Source organism: Pipistrellus kuhlii, unplaced genomic scaffold, assembly GCF_014108245.1.
Source record: "Pipistrellus kuhlii isolate mPipKuh1 unplaced genomic scaffold, mPipKuh1.p scaffold_m20_p_4, whole genome shotgun sequence".
Taxonomy (NCBI): domain Eukaryota; kingdom Metazoa; phylum Chordata; class Mammalia; order Chiroptera; family Vespertilionidae; genus Pipistrellus; species Pipistrellus kuhlii.
In genome coordinates, this window is record NW_023425540.1 from 21,408,161 (window position 1) to 21,431,276 (window position 23,116).

The 23,116-nt window shown below is 36.9% G+C and overlaps 1 protein-coding gene across 2 annotated transcripts in view; it reads left to right on the forward strand.

The window, feature by feature from the left end:
* CDH6 (cadherin 6) overlaps nt 1-23,116 on the forward strand; it is a 135,815-nt gene that overhangs the window by 95,409 nt on the left and 17,290 nt on the right. For both annotated transcript variants that reach the window (XM_036410567.2, XM_036410568.2), the window contains exons 3-7: nt 8,731-9,025; nt 12,314-12,433; nt 14,417-14,584; nt 16,749-16,936; nt 18,766-19,019. In XM_036410567.2, coding sequence (XP_036266460.1) covers nt 8,731-9,025; nt 12,314-12,433; nt 14,417-14,584; nt 16,749-16,936; nt 18,766-19,019 — 1,025 coding nt within the window. The remainder of the gene's footprint in view (nt 1-8,730; nt 9,026-12,313; nt 12,434-14,416; nt 14,585-16,748; nt 16,937-18,765; nt 19,020-23,116) is intronic.

Consider the following 23,116-nt stretch of genomic DNA (forward strand, 5'->3'; position numbering starts at 1 on the left):
ATCAGTATTAACAATTTCACTGGTTTTAGAAGCTCATAATACACCACACCTTCCTGTTCCCACCAAACGCAGAGCATTGTCTTCTTTCCAAAGTGATTTGGCCTTGCAGTCAAAGTTGACGGTTGACCTGGATCAACCCATGATTTTGTGTGTTTGGGATTCTCAAAATCCACTTTTCATCACATCACAATTTGATGTAAAAAAAAAAAAAATACTTTCGTGCCATTGAAGCAACATTTTGCTGATGACTCTTTGGTTTTTTATTTGTCTTTTGTTCAGTTGATGTGGCACCCATTTTCCTTCCTTTAAAATCTTTCCCATTGCTTGTAAATGATCAGAAATTGTTTGCTGAGCAACATTTAATCTTTCTGCTAGTTGTTTTTGAGTTTGACATGCATCTTCATCCAATAATGCTTGTAATTGTTGGTCTTCAAATTTGTTCGGTTGACCTGGGCGTTTTTGTCTTTCAAATCAAAATCATCACTTTTTAAGTGTTTAAAACAGTATTCACAAGGATCTTGAGATGGAGCATGTTCACCATAAGCTTCCCAAAGTATTCAGCAGCATTTTTCTTCAAAATAAATTAATGAATTACAACTTCCCGCAAGTGCTTTTTTTGGGGGACAGGAAATTTGACATTTTTAAGTGTAAAAATATCTATGGTATTAATACCTTCAGAAAATTTTACATATTACATTTTGAAGCTTGTTGTCAATACAACAAGTAGCATACATATCAAATTGCATATACTGTATATCAATATATGTGTAACTCCATCAATTGGAAAAAAAAATCCACATTATTAACCAGTACACCTAGTAGTTTTCTCCCTCTTCACTGGGATTCTTGAACTGAAACAACACAGTTTCAGTTCACCTTGAATCCCAGAGATAAGAAACAACTGTCATAGTTTTCTATTTCTGCTGTTAACAAGTTACAAAAATGTAGTACAAATCTATGATCTTGCAATTCTAGAAGTCAAAAGTCTAAAATGGGTTTCACTGGGCTAAAATCAAGATGTCTGCAAAGTGTCCTTCTAGAGACACTAGGAGAAGTCCTCTCCTTGCCTTTTTGAGCCTGCATTTCTGGGTTCATGGGCTCCTCCTCCATGTTAAAAGCCGGCACTGTAGCATCTTCAAATCAATCTCTCTGCTTCATTGCACATTTTCTTCTCTGACTCCCTATCTTCCCTCATAAGGATGCTGGCGATTATGCCAGGTCCAGTCAGGATTATCCAGGATAATCTCCTATCTGAAAATCTTTATCCTAATCACACCTATAAATCTTTTTTGCCTTTAAGGAAACATAGTCCCTGTTTCTGGGAATTAGTACAGGAACCTCTTTGGAAGAGCCATTATTCTGACTACTACATCCACCACAACCTAAAGTTTTGTTCACTTACTAGTTATTTTGGTACTTTGGACATTAAATTCAAATTCAAAGTATTGAGTGTAAAAGATAAATGTCAAGGATATGAATAAATTTTTCTTGAGTTTAGATTGAAATTTTTTTCACTTTTATAACTTTTTCAAAAATTTTCCTCCACATAACACAAGGTCTTTTTTAGACTATTAAATTTAAAAAAGATAAAAGATGGAATTGAGTGGGGTCGTGAGTTATCTCTATAAATGTAGAACCCTTTATGATATAATTTGAATGAATTTTTTAAGTTATAATATAATGAGAAAAAATATGGGAGGAGAGAAAAGTGATAGATGATAGATAGATAGATAGATAGATAGATAGATAGATGATAGTAGATAGAGAATTCCACCAATAGATCTCAGTGGAAGCAATTTTGTTCCTTTGAAGGACATTTGGCAATATATGGAAATGTTTTGGATTGACACAACTTGAAAGCTGCTACAGGTATCTAGTGGGTAGGGATCAAGGATGCTGATATATAGGTCAGGTACCTCTACAAAGAGGTGAGCAGTTAGGAGTCGTTTGGTTAGTGAAGGGTGACCAAACAACTGAGCAGCAGATTGCCTGGGCCTAAACCCGCAGTCAGATATCCCTTGACGGGCCCCTCAAGGGGTCCCAGATTGGAGAAGGTGCAAGCTGGGCTGAGAGAACCCGCCCCCATGCATGAATTTCATGCACCGGGCCTCTAGTATAATCTATATAACAAATTCAGCACATTTTCTATAGTATGGACTTAATGAATGCCTGCTATTACTATTTTCCCAAATCCCAGCCAAACCAATTCCCAAATGATCTATAATATAAAAGCCTAAGTGACCATCTGACCATCTGACCAGTAAGCTATGAGATGCAATGACCACCAGGGGGCAGACAATCCAACTGATAGCTATGACACACACTGACCACCAGGGATGTTTCTCTTTGTCTTTCCCTCTCTCTTCCACACTCTCTAAAAATCAATGGGAAAATATCCTCAGATGAAGATGAAAGAGAGAGAGAGAGAGAGAGAGAGAGAGAGAGAGAGAGAGAGAGAGAGAAAGAAAGAAAGAAAGAAAGAAAGAAAGAAAGAAAGAAAGAAAGAAAGAAAGAAAGAAAGAAAGGAAGGAAGGAAGGAAGGAATGTTATATCCTATAAAAAGACACCTTAAAATGCCTACCATATTTTCCGGCGTATAAGACGACCCCCTAATTTTACAATTAAAACATAGGTTTAGGCCTATATTCGCTGTATAAGACTACCCCCCACTTCAAAGAAAAGACTTACTTTGCCGTCAAGATCTGCAGGTAATTTTTGTGCAATTTTGGTCTTTTGCCCCCGATTTTCGGTTGGCTTTTTTTTGTTTCAAACATCGTCATATATGCCAGAAAATGCAGTAAAGAAACTTGTCATTTTTTCATGGTGAAGAGACTGGAGTTTGTGTTGATAAAAACACCTTGGTGGCTGCAGCGGCCAGCAGTGGCAACTGTGGCAGCTGGCAGTGGCAGCAGCAGCAGGGTGATGGGGGTGGCACCTTCCCCTGATCAGCCCAGTTGCCTCCTACAAAGGGAGGCCAGACTGTGGCTTAGGCCCACAGGGAGCAGGTCTCAGCCATCAGTAGGACATCCTCTGAGGGCTCCCAGATTAGAGAGGGTGCAGGTCAGGCTGAGGGACCTCTCTTCCTGTGTACTAATTTTGTGCACCAGGCCTCTAGTCATGTATAAGTGTCATCACCAAAAATTATTGGTGCCAGATCAAGGCTGCAGGCCACGCTTCCATCCCAGCTTTCCTCTCAGACTTTATAGTGAGAATTAGCTCTTCTCGTCACCAAAACTCATGTGGTGGGCTACTCCTGCAGCCAAGAGAGGCATTTCATATTTTTGGCTGCTAAATACGTGCACACATGCAGCTCTGTGTTCATTTGAAGTCATTTTACTGCCCTGAGACAATATCTCTGACGTCCGTGATATGGATACAGGTCGTTTTTTCCTTTTCCCTTTGGGGAAATCATGTAGTGAGGAAGAAGCTCATTTTAGCTCCCAAGAGCTGTCCAAAGCTTCTCCAGGGCAAGAAAAAGGTGGATGATCCTATAGATGGTCCCTACCAAGGACAAAGCAACTCCTTAGCTACAACCAAGGACAATGATGGAGTCACAGCCAGACATCAGGGCCTATGGAGAAGAGAATAGAGCAGGTCACCTGGGACCTTAAGGAGCTGAGGTCATAATTCCACCTGCCAGAACCACAGACACCACTCTGGAAATTAATGAATGAGAGACTAGCAGGCCAGAGGACAGTGCAAAAGCCCCAAATTTCCCTCCGGTTCAGGCCATGTGGTTCTCCCTTTTTCGGACACCCAGATGTCATCTTGGACTAGATCAAGGGCAGGGGAAGAAAGCTGAAGCCAGAAAGACAAGGATTTATTTTTAAAAGTTATCGAAAGAGACTGTACTATTGAATCAGGCAGACTTTATTGAATTGCACTAAATTATTGACTCAATATTCAACCTAATATGTATAGGGTTCCAAATATTCAATAGGATTAGAGCTTGAGGGATAAGCTATTAAAAAAAAAAAAGGCCCTGTGGGTTTGGCTCAGTGGAGAGAGCATTGGCTCGTGGACTGAAGGGATATAGGTTCACTTCTGGTCAAAGACACATACTTCAGTTGCAGGTTCAACCCCCAACCTCCACCCCACCCTCGTGCCAACAATTGATGTGTCTCTCTCACATCTATGTTTTTCTCTCTATGTCTCTCCCCCTCCCTTCTACTCTCTCCAAAAATGAATGGGAAAATATCCTCAGGTGAGGATTAACAATAATAATAATAATAATAATAATAATAATAAGAAGAAGAAGAAGAAGAAGAAGAAGAAGAAGAAGAAGAAGAAGAAGAAGAAGAAGGAAGTTTTGTCTTGCCTTTCATATCTGAGTGCAGTGTGAGAAAATATGGGACCCTGCAACTCTAGGGAAAGAGTGTGTCTATTTTAGCTGACATTATTGCTTTTATTAGCCCAGGCACCTACTCAAGGCATCCTCTGGCTTTCTCCCACACTGAACCTTGAAACCATGCCATGCACTCATCTGGTTGCTAAATCATTTTTTCCCATTGGTAAATCTAAACTCCTCCAAGAATTCTTCCTGAACCATCAAAGATCCAACACGATACCTGACTCCACCTTATCCAACGTATAACTTCTTTCTATGCTGTTCTTCATCTTTCCATTTATATTTTTATTCATAATACTTAATCAAAGTACTCAATTGTCTAATTTCTGTTTTTATTATGTATCTTTTACATATGAGTATTTACAAGCCTAAATTTCAAGTTTGTAGAAGACAGGTATTGTTTATTTGTTGCCTATTCAAGACAATAAGTGTTTTTAAATGGTCTTGGTTGACAGTTAAATCATGTTTATTATAGAACAACATTCCCATAAAGTGGATCATTTTCCATACATTATTCATTACTTTCTGCATCAGGTTGATACTTGAAATATGGTTCAGTAAAATCGTGTAGCTTCTTCACCCTTAAAGGTGACTTCTGTCCCAGTCCCTAGTGTAATTACAATGGTCAGTGTACTTAATGTGCTTACAACTTCCTTGCTCTTTTCAGCATATACAAATGACATAGTTGTATTGAGGATTCATTGGTTAGTAAAGACATTTTTTCAGAACTGAGATAAACTTGTATTCCTCCTTCATATTGCTCAGATTGAACCATGTGCCTAATGTTTGGTAATAATTGCTGAGTTATCTGACAACATTAGGAACAAATATTCTTGATACATAGAGTTATCCTAAAATCAAGTGAGAAAGGGGATGGAGAACACTAAGATTTGCTTTGGTGACACTCTCCAGGGGGCCACGTCCACAACCCAAATTTGTCAAGGTGGTGCACTTAAAAAAAATAATAATAATAAATCAACCACAAAACGAATAAGACCAAGAGCTCCTTCTAAAACCAAATACCACAGTCCCACCAGCGTCAGATGAGATGTGCCTTTCTAAGGGGAGCGGGTAATTTTTACTTGATGGTGAATCGTTAAAAGTGAACCAGATGATTAAGCTTAATGGAACAGCCACATTCAACTGAAATTAGTAAGAACATGCCTCTGGCAGCCTACAACCTTTTATTTGTTGTTGTTTAACTTCTGCCTTTACAGTGGCTTTGATGAATGACATCACAAAAGAAAAAATCCAATTAAAATCTAAGTGCTCAATAAACCCCTAATGTCTGTTTGTCACCACCTCTTTCACTAGCATCGATGTCTTATGTTTCCTTTTTTCCTCAAAAAGAGAGAAAAGAGCTGGGCCCTGCGGGGAGTTCAAGGTGGGGAAGGGAGAGTAGGAAAAGAATTATACAGAAGTTTCTGAGGTTCCTGTTGCCTTGCACCCCATCAGACACACACCCTGCAGGTGGAGGAGATGAGGTTAAATTGCTTTATCATTATGCGCCTGAGTGAAGAGGTGCATTCTCCCATTGGGTTTCAAATATTGGTAAATCAGAATTGGGATCGGCAGAGCAATCCCTGTTCACCCTCTTGTTTAGTGTCTCTGCTGCTCTTCCAAACCGTCTCGGGTGTTTGTTCTATAAGTCATCGGAATGGTCTCTCCTGACAGCTAAAAATAAGCTTCTGATTACTTTTACCTGAATAAATCTTGTGACCAGATGTGGTATTCACCTACTAAGTGTGCAACAATTACCATTGAGAGGGATGAGAGAACAGGCCAAGGGGAGTCTATAATCTAGTGGAATGCAGAATATAATAAATCACATGGGAAACTGGCAATTGCCACCTGGTAAAAGAATACTGGGTGTTGATAACAGATTTCACCTTAGAGACACTGTGTATTTGCCAAATTGGGTTTTCAAAGTCTTCACAACAAAGTTCTCAAAGTCAAAATCAGAGGGGGAAAAACATGCTTATGATGAACTGAGAGTTAAAAATAGTAAAGATTTCTTAAATTTGGAAGGAGCTTTGTCATTTATAAAACACATATGAGCTTTTATCACATTTACAGTGTTTAATGTGATATTTATATACAAGCTTTAATTAGATGCTCATGACAGCCTTGTCCTGTAGCTCTTATCATCCTCGTGTTACTGATAAGGAACCTGGCAGAGGGAGGTTAATTGACTGCTGGGATCCTATATTTGGGGAAGAAATAGAATGAGCAAGACCTATACTTAGGGCTAAGGCTGCAGGGCCCCTGCACTGTGCCAGGATGCTAACCATGGTTGCCCTGGAGCCGGGACCCAATGGGCAGTGATGTTGGTTGCGTTCCTCATGAGCTAATGAAATAGCTTTTTAAGAGCTCACTTCAGTCATTAGAGTTTGATGGTGCAGAGTTAAACGTTCCCCAGTGGCTCTTTCTGTGTAATCACGGTTCCAACGTTTTCTTAGCATATCACATTACACAAATCATGGAGTGCTCTTGTTTTACATTTCTTATTGCGTTTGTCTCACTTCTAAACAATTTCCTCCCCGTGTGCATTTATCTTCCATTATTTCTGTCAAATTGCTTTCAAGGCCACTAATTGTATGAATAATATTCTCTTCCTCAAACCCTGCTATTAACCAGCATTAGCTGTGTGGCATTGGACACAATTTCCCATCTTTAAAAACAGAGAGGTTGCACCCAATAGTCTATAAGGACTCTTCTTGCACTTTAATTCTATACTTCTGGTGCTTTCATGGGAGCTGTGTGATTTGGGAAACACTATGAAAGGGAACTTCAGTTTTCTTGACTCTGCAATGATGGATTCAATTAGCTCATGTTTCCCAAACTGTGCTTCTTGGAAAACTGTTTTTGGGGAATATCACTATGGATCACACCCAAAAAGGCTTCTTTACATAAGAGAACTCGGGAAAGCTAGATTAAATGAAGTCAAATACAATTTTGAACTGTGGACATTCACAGTCTTTCATATGTTAAGGGACAACGGATGACTCCAAAAAAGAGGCAGACTATAAAGTATTTGCCAAACTTATTGGACCATAGAACCCTTTTGAGTCAGCATTTTATATAAATTACATTCCATGTGATACACTTTTAGAAAGGCGGGTTTACCTTATTCTTAGAATCTTTATTACCCTGAAATTCTATTTTTAGATTTGTCTATCTCTAGACACTACTGTGAGCATTCCATACAAAATTAATCAGGAGGGCAAAGAGCTGGTTTACCTGTTGCTATTGTTGCCATAATTGTTGTAACACAACCCATACTCTGGTTAGATGATGATGAAATAAGGTAGAGATTAGCAGCCTTCCCACTGAAACTAACTTGTCTGTATGCAGCTGATATTTATAACAGGACTTGAAAATAGTTCTCAATAAAGAACACTTTTGGGAATTCTGTAAATAAGGATTAGATTAGTAGACCTATGAGATATGCTTGCTGAAGTGGGAAAAAGGGAAATAATAGGAAGTCAACTCTTTGGAAATAATCTTTGGAATTAGGTAACATGGGCTACTTTCCAGTTACCACCATCCTCTTCCAATTCAAAGGTCTCCTCACATTCATTTAATTCAACCCTTTGTCCTCACCCATTGCATTGACTTAACCATATCAGAGTCACTGCTTGATTGCTTTCATGAGCAGGAACCCACTACTTCCTAAGACAGACTATGCAATTTTAGGCAGTTCTGCTTTATAAGTGGTCCTTTCCCATGTTAAACTAAAATCTAAGTGTTAAATGTTCTTATTCCCAGTGACCTTGTAAATGATGTAGTTGGCGGTTTTCAAGGCAATGTCCATAGCGGTACTTAAGATGTTTTTCAAATGCTTCGAGTTGAATTTCATTCATTGATTTATAAATAAATATATAAATTTCTTGTAGAAAATTGATTATAGTCTTCATTATATTGGACTCAAAGAGATTTACTAGCTCTCCTAAATTCAATATAGAAGCAGAATGTACCTGGTCTCTCTGACTCAAAACCAAAATCCTTTTTTAAATAATATATTGCTTCTTTAGCATGTCTGCATACATAAAATTGAGGAGAGTATATTAATAGAATCTAAAAGCTGTAGTAAAAATAGTTTCATTCCAGCCAGTCTTGTGATTACTCTAGCTTTTGGTTTTCCCTTCTTCAAAATAAGGATTACTAAATTTTCTCCAAGCTCTGTTTCAGTTCTGGAAATTTCTATGATTATAAGGAAACATGTTCATTAATGAATGGTATTTACTATGGGGGACTGAAGTAATAGTAGAAGAAAAGAACTTCATCCCTTAGAAAGGATTGAATGAAAGCATGCATCATAAAGACCAACAGTTCAGAATCACGTTTGATTTTTACTTTCTTTAATTTTTTTTCTACACTAGTTACATTCAGACCAGGATAAAGGAGATGGATCACTTAAATATATCCTTTCAGGAGATGGAGCAGGAGATCTCTTCATTATCAATGAAAACACAGGGGATATACAAGCCACCAGAAGGTTAGACAGGGAAGAAAAACCTACTTACATCCTTCGAGCTCAAGCTGTAAATAAAAAGACTGGGATTCCTGTGGAGCCTGAATCTGAATTTGTCATCAAGATCCATGATATCAACGACAATGAACCAATATTCACTGAGGAGGTCTACACAGCCACAGTTCCCGAAATGTCTGATGTGGGTGAGTGGGATGTGATTTCAACCAGGCAATGCTTCTCTTCCAGTTCATCAACTGAACAAAGAATCCTATGAGTGAAATTTACTGATTGAATAAATATAGATGTTAAGTTCTAAAGTACCATATTTCAAACAGTCTACTTATGTCCCCTTTGTAAGTACCTCCATGTTTCCTAATACTACTCAAGTCTCACTTTATTATCCTTTTTAAGAAAACTGCATTTCCTCTAAAGATGAGGGTAGAGTGAGAGTAGGAAAAAGAAAGAGCCATCTCATCTACTTCTCTCACCCTAAATCCCTACTCTATTTCCTGGGCTGGAAAACAGCAGCCTTCTCTATTTCTAATGCATGTTCTGGCATTAAGGCTCCAAGTAAGAATCTCCCCAGGGGAAAACAAAAGCCTGGATTTACAGTCCAGACTAAAGAGTAATGACTGTTGCTTTAAGTGACTGTATATTTGGAGAAGAGATTCAAAGAAAACTTCTTTTCAATCCATAGAAATATGCAGAGGATATCTAAGGGAGATATACTTTACTAATTGGTGGAAATTAGTAAATGACATTAATATGGTAAATTAACATTTTGTGCACAATTCTACCAATTTTAAAGTTAATATGTGTGCATTTAATTTGCTTAGATTGGGAGCAGGTAGACAGAATTTCAACTAAGAAAAAAAAATCCTACTGACATCATTCTTAGCCACATTAATATACTTCATGGGAGACAATGACAAATATTAAACTACTCATGTAAGAGTTATTTTAATTTTCACTCAGTATCAAATTCAAAAGAGCTAAATTACATAATAAAAATGTTTCTACAATTCTGAGTCATATATCACAGCTGTTTCAATCCAAAGTTCCAAGACTTTGAAAATATTTAAACCAAGGAAATGCTTGTAAAACATCTAAATTTTCTCATGAAGAAGTTGCTCATCTCATTTACTAAAGCCACTTTGTTTTGTTTGGAAAAAAAATCACAGATTATCACCAAGCAAATAGGAGGATTAGAATTCTTTTAAAAGATAGATTTGTTAGGAAGAATATTTTTCCATTTGGTGGTAAAAGACAGAAAGAATGAATAAAGAATAGTCTTGTCATCAATGCCACCCAGGACAACCATAACCAGATGTGCAAGTTGTCACTGAACAACTCTCAGGGGTTCCATTGACTTTTTTGTACATAGAGATTAATTTTTAATTGATTTTATTGGGGTGACATTGGGTAATAAGATTATATAGGTTTCAGGGGTATAATTCTGTAATACATCTTCTCTATATTATATTATGTGCTCATGACCCAAGTCAAATCTTTTTCCATCACCATTTATCCCCCTTTTATCTTCCTCTGCCTCCCTCTGGTAATCACCATACTGTTATCTGTCTATAAAGTTTGTGAGATAATCCTTTCACCTTTTTCATTTAGACCCCTTCCCTTCTCTCTTCTGACAGCTGTCAGTCTGTTCTCTGTATCTATGAGTCTGTTTCTGTTTCATTTGAAGCCACTATAGAATTAAATATGTAATACAAATATTTGTGAATGGCTAAACAGAAACATATTTTGAGAAAGGGAGGTCTTTTTCTAATTTGCATACAGGCATGGGTATCTTTATAGTCATCGTTATCATAAATTAACATGTCATTATTCTGATATATAAAAGCATTTTAAAGAAATTACATAAAGAAACAACAACAGACTAGTAAAAGTGAACTCTGGTATCAAACAGACCTGAGTTTGAAGTTACCTCTACTAATTAACATAAGTGTGGTTTTGGTAAATAACTTGATTTCTCTCACCCTCCAGTTCCATATCTCTAACAAATAAATAATGGATGTCAACTTCCAAGGTGAAGACAGAGGAGAAAACAAGTGCACAGCCCCCAGTACAATAAATATCTGGCTATTCACAAGTGCTCAAAACGTCCAGACAGTCGTATCCTAAAAGCTATTAGATTTGTATTGATGTCAAATAAGAACATGTTTGTTGACTTCTGCTATTAGCTCTCACTCTAAAATCATGATGTTCTCATTCTCCCCAAGTCCCTCATTGAATTAAAAAGGCGTGTGTTCTATCTCATGCACCAACATGCTGCATCCAGAGCAGCCAACCTTAGCAGTGCAGTGTATTTGTTCTATATATGCATTGGTTAGATAGTACCCAAGCGATGTAAAAATTCTAGTATTCCCTAAATGTAGCTTCCCTGCCCTGTTCATAGACAGGAGAACCCTGGTGGCATGCTTACTATTTATCTACCAGGAATTTCAAAAGTCAGCCACAAAAGGATCTTAATCAGAGGATCTTTTTGTAAGTCACAGACCCCTTTGCTATCAGATTTAAAAAATTCATGGAGCTTCAGTGAAATATACATGCAAGCATATACACAAACATTTGCATGGAATTTTATGGAAGTTAAGGATACCTCAAAGGTTATTAGGTGACTCTCATTCCCTAAAATAAGAGTGCTGATCTAAAACACCACAGTTTTCTTTGTACATTTAATTACGATCATTTTAGGCATTACAGATACCAGATGTGTATCCTCTGTTGTTTCAATTAATTCTTTATTTAATCCAACACTACCTCACTTAAAGTTAAAGGCATTTCAATCTCTTAGAATTATCAGGTAGATTTTCACTTAGGATGCTTTTATTTGCAAGTAACAGAAAACTCAATTCAAACTACTTTAAACAACAGATGTATTTACTGGTCACATTACTTAAGCCCAGAAATGAAGTAGGCTTTAGACACAGTTTGACTGGAGTTCTATTTTCCCTAAATTCTCTGTTCTGTTCAGCTTTGTTCTCAGCCTGCCATCTCTAATGTCACTAAACAGCGACTGCATTTTCAGGCTTCTCTTCAGCACATCCTAGTCCAGTAGAAAGAGTACCAATGACAGAATTTCCAGCAAAATCATGAGTGGACAAAGTAATCCCTATGGACAAAGTAATGCAAGATTCCAATTGACTAGGGCCTGGATAACTTAAAAGAAGTACCATAGCAAGAAGCCAATCAAATCCCACCTTTGGAAATGGATTGAGATCAGGTCCAACCAAAGTCATGATCATTCCCATGTTTCCCTTTATCCGATCCTTACAGTATTTATAAATGTCAATCACTTTCCTTCAGAGTGAGAGATCCAAGTATTTTTAACCTAGCTTATTATTGAAGTTCCCCGCTGTCTTGCCATGATAGATTCTGACAAAAGTAAGAGCATGCTTTCTTTTTATGTGTGCCTATCTGGGATCGGAAATGGGCCCTTTACTGTCTTTTCAATTCATGTTCTGTCATTACAGGCACAGTTGTTGTCCAAGTCACTGCCACCGATGCTGATGATCCAACATATGGAAACAGTGCTAAAGTTGTCTATAGCATCCTGCAGGGGCAGCCCTATTTCTCAGTTGAATCGGAAACAGGTTAGAATTCCATTCTTATCTTCTTTTTTACAATCTGTAATTTTCCTTTTCATGCTCGGCTAAGCTAGCACATTTTTTAATAAAACAATCCACGTGATTGAATTTTTTTAGATATGTCTGCCAAATACCAGTGATACATTTATAAACATAACACCCAGATCATTTAACCAAGAAATACAACAATGGATCTTTCACCCACTATATGGCATATTCTGAAGCAATTATACATTGCTTTATTTTTTTTTTCTTCCAGTTTGGGAGGAACCTAAAAGATCAAGTCCTTCTGATAGTTATGTGGCGGTTTACAAACATTCCAATTCTTCTTTTTCTAGGTATTTGGTAGGTCTGCATTTCTCTACTGAAGCTAGATGTAGCCATATGATTTTTTTTGGTCCAATAAAACGTGGCAGTGATGTGAGTTACTTCCAAGTGGAACTTTTGACCTGGTGTACCCTTCCACTTGCCACAGTGACCCCACTTGGGAGCCAAAGCTGAGATGCTTCTCTAGCCCAGAAATCTGAGTATTATGATGAGTAGAGTTACCTGCTAGCCTGCTCAAGGCATGAGAAAACAAACTTGGGTTGCATTAAGCCACTGAGATTTTGCTTTCTGTGTTGTTACCTCATTGTCTCCCCCATCCAGACTGAGATAGCCCTAATAAAAGTGTATTGCCTTAATGAAATACTTTTTTTCAACATCTCCTTTTTCTGCAATTTCTATAGAAAAAATAACATTCTATCTTATAATGAATCTTTTTAGGGAACATCATTTGTACTGTCTAGTAAATTCTACACTTATTTTTGTTGTCATAATAGGAGTGGAGTTTCTTTGAAACATTTTTCAAGCTTCTGTTATTCTTAGTAGAAATCAAAACCCTCCTAGGTTATTACATCCAGTTGGAAATTGGTGGGTTAAGAGGGGCAATAAACTTGGAAAGAAGCCCAAAGAGAAAGAAAATGTTGAGTTTAAAAACAACGAGAATGAAAAAATTAGAATTATTCAACTTAAAGAACACAAGGCTAAGCTATTTAGATAAAAATACTGTTGTTTGGAGAACAGAAATAACAGTTCCACTTTCAATGAAGCCAGGACTGTGGGAATGAAACTGACCTGTTTTCTGAGGTATTATTCTTGTTAAAAACAAGGAAGATCTTTTTTTTTTTTTTCTTTTTTCTTTTTTTTTCTTTTCAGTTTCATGGCTGTTCAGCACTGGAATGTGCTACCAGAGAGAGTTAAAAGCCTTCTCCAGTGATCTTTGAAAGAATGTTAATTTAAGCATGAAACCTACCTAAGAAATTGGGCAAACTTTCACAAGTTCTTCCAACTTATTTTATAACTACTTAACAACAGAGATAAACTTCACTTAACGAGAATCTTGGTCACTGCTGGGGCCAGCAGAACTAATGTTCACATCAGCTTTAGGAAATCTTAAAATCTCTTGGATCACACAACATGATGATTATGAAAGAACTGATGCTGTGGGGTTTTTTAAACCATAGTTTCATGGTTTAGACTAGAATCCTGAGAACATTCATTATGGTGGGTATATTTGCTGAGCAATTAGCCAATTCAGTAAAGTGAAACTCAAGACAGTTCATGTATATGGCTTTCTCTTACCAATCGCCTCCTAATGTACCTAAATATATCAAGCAACTTCGGTGGTATACTCTGGGCCACACGCCAAGTTCACTTCGCTGTGTCATCTTCTAACAATTAATATTTATACCACTTACATTCTCCACAGTTGCAGGATTTGACTTATTATTCTTGTACTGTAGGTGGTTCTTTTAAATGCACCTCTCTCCCCTATGTGGTTTTCACTTCCTTTCGTATAAAGACTAACTATAATCATTTTTATGTCAACAATGACATCTGCAAAGTGCTATGCATATTGTGGCTGAAAATCTATGTGTTTGATAAATAAATGACTCCATAAAGTATTTTTAATATATTCCTTTCCACTTCTGAATTTCATATCCCTAGGTATCATCAAGACAGCTTTGTTCAACATGGATCGAGAGAACAAGGAGCAGTACCAAGTGGTGATTCAAGCCAAGGACATGGCCGGCCAGATGGGGGGATTATCAGGGACCACCACGGTGAACATCACACTGACAGACGTCAATGACAACCCTCCCCGGTTTCCTCAAAGTAGGAACATTTGAATGATGAATTTCTTCAGTGCACTTTTGTAAAACTCTAAATTGAAGAATGATACTTATTTTTGATTGTCGCTATTAATTGTCAGAATTAACAAACTTAGTGAGAACTGACACTTTTATTAAGAATGAGTTGACAACGTTTACACTCAGGAGATGTGAACATTTAGGTTCCTGAATTGGAAACTATCCAAGCGATTTCTGATATAGCTGTCATTGCAAATGCAACATCATCGTTTTATTTTTCCTTATTAAAAAGACAACCACGGATATAAATTTGCTTGCTCAGAACATACGCATACAAGCATGCTGCTATTTGTTAGGAAAAAAATTTGACTTTATATTTTGTGAATTTAATCAGCCATGTAATCTCTTTTAAATCCTCACGAAGCCTCGTAAGAGGAGGATTTATCATTTTACTGTTTCTAAAAATACATCTGTGGAAATAACTGTGCACTTAATCCATTTGTGCTCAAAAATACTTTTCTACATAATGGTTAATTGAGATCCCGAAAATCATCTCCAAAACCATTAACTCTCATGATTATATAGGGAGAAACGAGAAGGAAAAACAGCCTTCACAAATGCCCACTTTGTATCTAGCAGAGCATTAGCCCCTTCCACCAAGAGCACCTCAGGGAGTACTAGTTATAATATAATTTTTCTCCCAGGAACAAAATTCCTTTCTGACTATGGTCTCCTTGGAAAATTACCTGAATCCTGTCTTCCAGGAAAAAAAAAAAAACAGCTGCCCATTATTAAACAGAAAACCCACTTACTCGATCGTGGCATTTTAAAAAGTCAGTCAGCTTATATAGGCTTCTTATATAATGGAGATCCACATGGATCAATAGGAAATAATTCTATTTTCTTTGTTTTTGTCCACTAATTAATCATAATTAGCTAAATGCAAAAATAGTGTAGCTAAATAATTTCTGATTTAATGGGTAGGAGAAACGTTTTTAGGAACCCTATACTATCCCCCAGGGGCCTGAAGTAAAAATATCAGGATTACCAACAACTTATCCCCAACTACCCCTTTTCCATGTGGAAATGCCCTGGAGAAAGATAAAAGGACTGATGGGCACTTTGATGCCACAGTAACTTATGTCATCCTCCTCTCTCCTTGGATAGCCTGTGATCATTCATGAATAATGTACAGAGGCAAGAGAGGGGAGAATAGAGAAAGGGGGAGGAGGCACCCCAAATGGAAGTTGAATACACCAGAGAAAACTGTTATCCGCTTACCAACGATGAGCCCATTACTTAGTGGATTAATATTATTCAAGGACAATATTCTAGTGGTGTCATAGTCCAATTTTTCCCCCCAAAACAATCTGCATGAATGGTTGGCAAAATGTATTGGATGAGAAAATACATTTGTTTTACTTTTTTGGCCCTTGGTACATGCTGGCCTAGCAGATCTAGACTGAAATTCACATATTATCTCCTTAAACCAATTTTGCAACATGAGAACATAAGCAAAGTGTCTTTCTATGAAATATGGGTTTTGAATTAGGGATATGAATTCAAGAATGGGGGGAATCTATGCATAGAAAAAATAATATAAACAAAACTTAAACAAACATTGTGTTAAAAGAAAAAAGAAGAGCTTTATCTTTCAGTGTATTTATCTGTATGCCTAACTGCGACTGGACCAGTTCTATGTTTAGTAAATGTCTGCTTAGGGTAAATTCTCCAAATTGCTATAATTTACTTTAACCTTCAGTTGTTATTAGCAATGACAGCAAGAACTCTTAAAAACAAAACAAACAAAAAACCCCTAGTAATTGGCTTAAAGCCACAGTTCAGGTTAAATTCTTTTCTACTCTTTGTGCTTGGTTACATTCACAGGAGGCTTGGCAAACTGCAGCCGCCCCTACCAGCTCAGTCTTCCTCACAATCACACCTACTTACAGAACGAGAAAAGTGTTCTCCGTTTGCAAAGAGACAGGGATGAAACAAAAGAAATATTCTTAACCATCATGAAAGTAAAGATGGAGAGGTATAGGGCACCATTCATTATTTTTAAAAAAGCACAAATCAGCCTGCATCCACGGTGATGTCGGAAAAAACTGTTGGAAAATGGGTTCATTTCTGTTCTGACAGAGTACCCTTAGCCTGTGTCTGACTTACATTTTTCTGGTGATTAATAGGTACATACCAGTTTACCACCCCTGAGTCTTCTCCACCGGGTACATCAATAGGCAGGATCAGAGCCACTGACGCCGACGTGGGAGAAAATGCTGCGATTCAGTACAGCATCACAGAGGGAGAGGGGCTGGACATGTTTGATGTCATCACTGACCAGGAGACCCAGGAAGGGATTATAACTGTCAAAAAGGTAATGCCATTGGGTAAATCCCTGCCAATGAGTGAGTGCGTTTACATTTCTCTGCTGCCCAAGGAACTGGGGGCAATCACATCTCACATGAACATTCCTCTGGATTCTGCATCTACTGATTGGTTTTTCAAAACACCAAGTCTAACTACATTGAGATCTCTTTGGTTGGCTTTTAGGGGTCCTCAATAATCTTATGGATTCATTCATTCTTACTTTCAATAAAATGTATTAAGGGCCTTCTAAATAATTAGATGATATAAATGAATGATATACAAAAAAAGTATCTAAAATAAATAATAGACATGAACCAATATATGAAAAAACAGTGGCAGATACTGTTCTAGATACTGAATGTTTAATGGTCCATTTAGCAGGATGGTCTCGCTCTCATGGAACTTCTGGTATAGGGAGAAAAGAGACAAGGAAGCAAATAAGTAAATAAAGCATGCATAACTATGATTCCTGATACATGCTTTGAAGAAAAGGAATACAAGCAATAACAACAATGAATGTAATTAGATTGAGAAGAATTATAAAGACCACCAAAAAAATTAAGTAATACAAATTTCCTATGTACTCTTTAGCTATTCTCTGGAACACAATAATACATTTTTAATACTCTGAATTCCTGTGTGTCCCCTCTGTATTTATTCACCGTTTATCCCTGCATCATTTGCCTAGTACTACAGAGTACTATACAGAAGTGTGGCAAAATTTAAAGCCAATAACCTATTTGCTTTGAAGCTAAAAATAATATTAATTTTGGTTACTCATTTTACTGACTTCTCCATCAATGTCTTCCCTCTCCTTAAGCACACTGTTATACTTGCAGGCATAATGAACTATAGGGAAAGGTAAATAACAAGAAAATGTTTTTTTCTTAAGCTTCGGATTACAGGTCTTAATAACTGGAAACGCAATAACGCATGTTTAAGTGACACTCAGACCAATGTTTTACACTCTAATATAATTAGGAAGCCCATTAGTGTCCATTAACCTTTTTAATTTTTCTGGTGCCTTATCAGATTCAAACTGAAATTTTGCCTAGCTGACTAAATCACATTCTCGAATGTCTTGATTAATTGTGTTTCTAGTGAGCCTTGTCATATTATTATCCAAAACCAAAAGTCAGCAATAAGCATGCGGGTTCACTGTGTCTCCAAAAGCAGAGATGCTTTTCCTAAAGACCTCTGACAACACTGATCATTACTTTCTTTAGCAAGTAATTAGCCCAATGCCCTTATCGAGATAACACTTGGAATATGTTATCACCTCCTGCAACAAGAAAAGAAAAGAAAAAAAGAAAGAAAAAAAAACACCACCATTTTTAATCTATTTTATCTGAATGAGGAACAGGGAATCATGATACAAGCCTGTCGTTCTCAATTCTGGCTGCACATTACAATCACCAGGGCAGGTGTTTAATAGTATAAATTCCCATTCCACACACACCCCGTCCCCCCAGACATTGTGGTTTAATGTGTGTGGTTAAAGCCAGATGTGACAACCCCTGACCTAGAATACTCTACCACATATTCACCAACTTGCCCCTTGTATGGCTCCTTCTCGTCACATAGGATTTATTTTAAAGGGTGACTCACATACTCCTGTTTGCAGGTTCCCTTTCCTGACCATTACACCACACACCCTGCTCCCACTTTCATTCAGGTTCTGAGCCCTGTGAGCTCCCATGGCTTTGTGTGGTGATGTCTCTAAGCAATAGGACCCTCTTCATTCATCAGTGATTTATACAAAAAATAGTTGATATCTTGGCTTTCTGTGTCTTGGCTGCTTTAAATATGTCCCTTTCCCTCTCCCTCCCACCCAAGCTGCTGGACTTTGAAAAGAAGAAAGTGTATACCCTCAAAGTGGAAGCCTCCAACCCTCATGTTGAACCCCGCTTTCTCTACCTGGGCCCATTCAAGGACTCGGCCACGGTGAGGATTGTGGTGGAAGATGTAGACGAGCCCCCCGTCTTCAGCAAACTAGCCTACATCTTGCAAATAAGAGAAGACGCTCAAATAAACACGGCAATAGGCTCAGTCACAGCCCAGGACCCAGATGCTGCCCGGAACCCTGTCAAGTAAGCACACTTCTGAGACACATCTCTTTCATAAGGTTCAGTGGCTTTATATTAAAATATGTCTGCAAGCTGGAAAAGATGAATCCTTTTTATCCAAGTTGACAGTAGCATCTTCTTGAAAAACTATTCTAAACAGCACCTTTCGTCTTCTTGCTCAACGTAAATATTATTTTATCAGCAGCATAACTTTAAAAACAAAATTGGGAGGGGGGGAGGTAGATATAGAACGTGCCATAAGGAGCTCCTCCATTAAAGTGGTATAATGTAACACCCCCGAATGGTGTGGGGGTTTTTTTAAGATCTTACATTTGTTACAGAGTAGTGTGGAGAAAGCATTGTGAAAGTGTTTTTCAAGTGTGGAAGGCCTATTGTGTAACACTCTGAGGCAGAATTCCGCTCCATTTGGATGTATAATTTTTTTCTTCCGCAGAAGTGGATAAGAATGAGAACCATTTCATGATCTATGTCTGTGAAATCCTGGGGAAATGAATAGAGCTGAATCCAATTTATACTGTGTAAGCTCTATTTTCCCTGTGCTTCCTTTACACCTTAGTTGTAAACCATATTTTAGGAAAAGCCTCGTTGTTCTTGGAGACAGGGATGCTTCAGGATTCTAGACTCTTAGCACGAAAGCGTGGAAGTAAACCCACCTCCAGATTTTACCCAGTAGCCTATTTGACCACATCAGAAAAGTGCTAAACCAGAATATCACTGTGTAAATGATTCCCCGTAAAGAAAGCAAGCAGACTGAGAAGCTAGAGGAAGTCTTGCCAGGGAGTCCATAATCGATCCTAATCAGGGCACCTGCCAGGCATGTTGGAGGCATCAGGGAAACAACAGAGAGTGATAACAAGCCCCAGCTTCATGGAGCTTACATTCTAATTGGGGCAGACAGAAATAAGCAACCATTAAATACTGTCATATGTCAGGTAAAAATAAATTGTGAGCAATAAAATAAGATGATATGAAGACAATAGGTATATGAGAAACTATCTTAGATAGTGTGATCAGGCTTGGCCTTGGTAGGAAATAATTTGAGTAAATATTTGAATGAAATGAAGGGATGAACCATGCTGATATCTGGGGGAAGAACATTCCAAGAAGAGAGAAAAGCAAGGGTAAGGTCTGAATGCTGGGCCCGCAGAAGGAATAGCAAGGAGGCCTATAAAGAGGGAAGAGTGTGAGTGAGGCCAGAGCGATAGGAATGAGGCCACAGGAGGTTTGATGGGTGGTAAAGGCCTATGGGGCTTGTAGGCCTAGTAAAGGCTGTATTATATTCTAATTGAGGTAAAAGGCCATTGGAGAGCTTTGAGTAGAAGTGTTACCTAACCCAAAAGTACTTTTTTAAAGGATCACATTGGCTGTGCTGGAAAAATATTATTGCAGATAAGAGTTTGAGACTCTAAGGCAGTCATTTTCTAACTTTATTGCCTTTGAGCCCTTTGTTCGCATGAAACCTGTGGCAAGTCCCATATCTAAAACACAAAAATGCCTGGATTACTTTCAGAGAATAATTTTAAATCATGTTGTTTCATCGTTCTACTGGAATATCTAGACTCCTTGAATTAGACTATGGTCAATTCAAAGGAGCTGCATGAGAGCTCCATGGACCAAGTGCTCCTCCACTTACATTAGTGTTATTAATAAGGAAAATGAATGATGCTTTAACTTTATAACACAAATAATTTTAAGTACTTTCACAACTATTCTCTCACTTGGAGTTTGTTCTAACTGTGTGAGGTAAAAAAAAAACCTTAGAAGTCAATGTCAAGACCAACTTAAAAGTGCTAATACTGAGGTTGACAAATAAGAGCATCGTTTACCTCCTTGATTGGGCAAGTTGTTTTTAATTGGAAGAAATAATGTCTTTTGGAAATTTAGGCTGAATTTTTATGTCTATTTTTCTTTTTATATCATTTTACCCACTGCATTATATTATGTTTTGTGAAATAAGGAGTTTGTCAAACTAGGTTGGCTGACAGCTAATTTTGAAGTTTCCTTCTGCCAGCCCTCCCTTGCTAGATATGGATTTGATGTATAAATATAGATTTAAGGATAGAAATACACATAAAAATATTGGTGTATAAGTACATATGCCATTGATTTCTTTTGTAGCATAAACTTATTCTTATATTAGGAAAGTACATCCATATATATTGAACTGCTAGGTGCTAGACAATATGTTAAATCTACAACTAATGCTTAAGAATCCTCCCCCAAACATTGATATATCATTATGCAGGCACAAATCTTTAACTCTTCAATAACATAAAATAATTTTCATCCAATAACCATCAAAAATGACCTTTGATTTCCATGAAAGAGCCTTATAAAATGTCACTATGAATCCATACTGTGAAAAAGTTACATGCATGCACACTTCCTTCCTAACCCTCAAATCTTCCTGACTTAAGGATGCATTAGAAGATGAATTATTAAATCACAGAATACAATAAAGTTTTAGAAAGAAAAAAAAAAGAGCTATCTAGCAGAATGATCTGCTACCACCATGGTGGGATTGATTACCTTGTTCCTTACCAATTATGATTAGAATTAATGGGACTAGACAGTAAATAGCCTGGATATAAACTGAAAGTACTTTGGAAAGAAAAACAACAAATATATAAGGCTTTGTGTGCAATCATCTTTCCTAAACATTCTAAATATTTTAGGTTTTTTATTAATCTTTAAATCTCCCAATTAAAGAAAAAATATAGACATTTTGGTATTTACTTTTAAAGAAATAAGTAAAACGTAAAGCTGTCTTTGACTAGAAGTTCCTTGTAACCTCTTTGTCAAGGCTTAATGGGAAAATATGATTGCTTATAAAACTTAAAACTATAGCAAGATAAAAAGAGGCAAAAAACAAGAAAAGATTACTGCTGTAACAGCTTATAAAGGCAATAAGCAACACATCTTAAGCTTGATATATTTCACGAGGAAAAACATATATTTGTAGATAATTATTAAATTTCTTACAAAGTCTATGAATATTGATATTTTCTTTTTATTGGTTTATTACTAATTACTTTTAATTAATATGTAAATATTTATCATTCGCAGATTAAAAATTAAGGTGATCAAGCAAGTTCAATGTTATTGCCTAAATTCTTAATAATGTTGATTCATGACAAAATCAAAAAATAAGACCTAATATATCTGTTTCAATCCTTTTGATAATAAAACATTAGGTTTCTATTAATTGAAATGAAAATTCTAACTCAACTTGGTCAATAGAGATCCATTGTGATCTTTATTCATTCTTTTTTTAAGTATATTTTTATTAATTTCAGAAGGAAAAAAGAGAGAGGGAGAGAGAAACATCAATGATAAGAGAGAATCATTGGATTGGCTGCTTCCTGCATGCCACACACTGGGATCTAACCTGAAAGAAAATTGAACCTGTGATTTCCTGATTCATATGTCAGATGCTCAACCACAGAGCCACACTGGCTGAGCCATTCATTCTCTTTAAAACCAGGCTTGCATAGCCTGCAATAATTGGATGTATGTTTTATTTTGACTCATGCTAAATGAATAAATAGATTTTATTAAGCTAAAATATCTTGTTTATTATAATTCACTAGTTATATTTTAAATCAAAATAATTTACTGAAAAAATATGGACATTGTACACATTAGTAACAAGGGTTTATTTTTCTTAGAGCATTTATAATGAATTCATATGTATATAACTAATTAGATCATTTACTTAAATTGTATTTCTTCTGAGCCAATATTTTTAAATCACCCAACATGATATAAATGTTGAGAATCCAGCTAAAACAGGCAGTTTTTTGTTCCTAATGACCTTAACATATCAACTTTCTTCTGAGTTTTCTCTTTAACATTACCCCCCATAAAACAGAATGTACTATCTTTCCACCTTACACAACTATTCCAAAGACTAGTGATCACTTTATAAAGACAATAACAGTTCTCAAAATCTACTAGTCTTCCATGAGCTTCCATGTTGAAGACTCGTCCTTTTTTGGTTTCTAAGACATACTCTTGATTTCTTTGAATTCTCCAAACTCTCCGTAAATATCTATCAAGTTCCTACACTGCTCTGGGCACCATTCTAGTCCTGGCACATC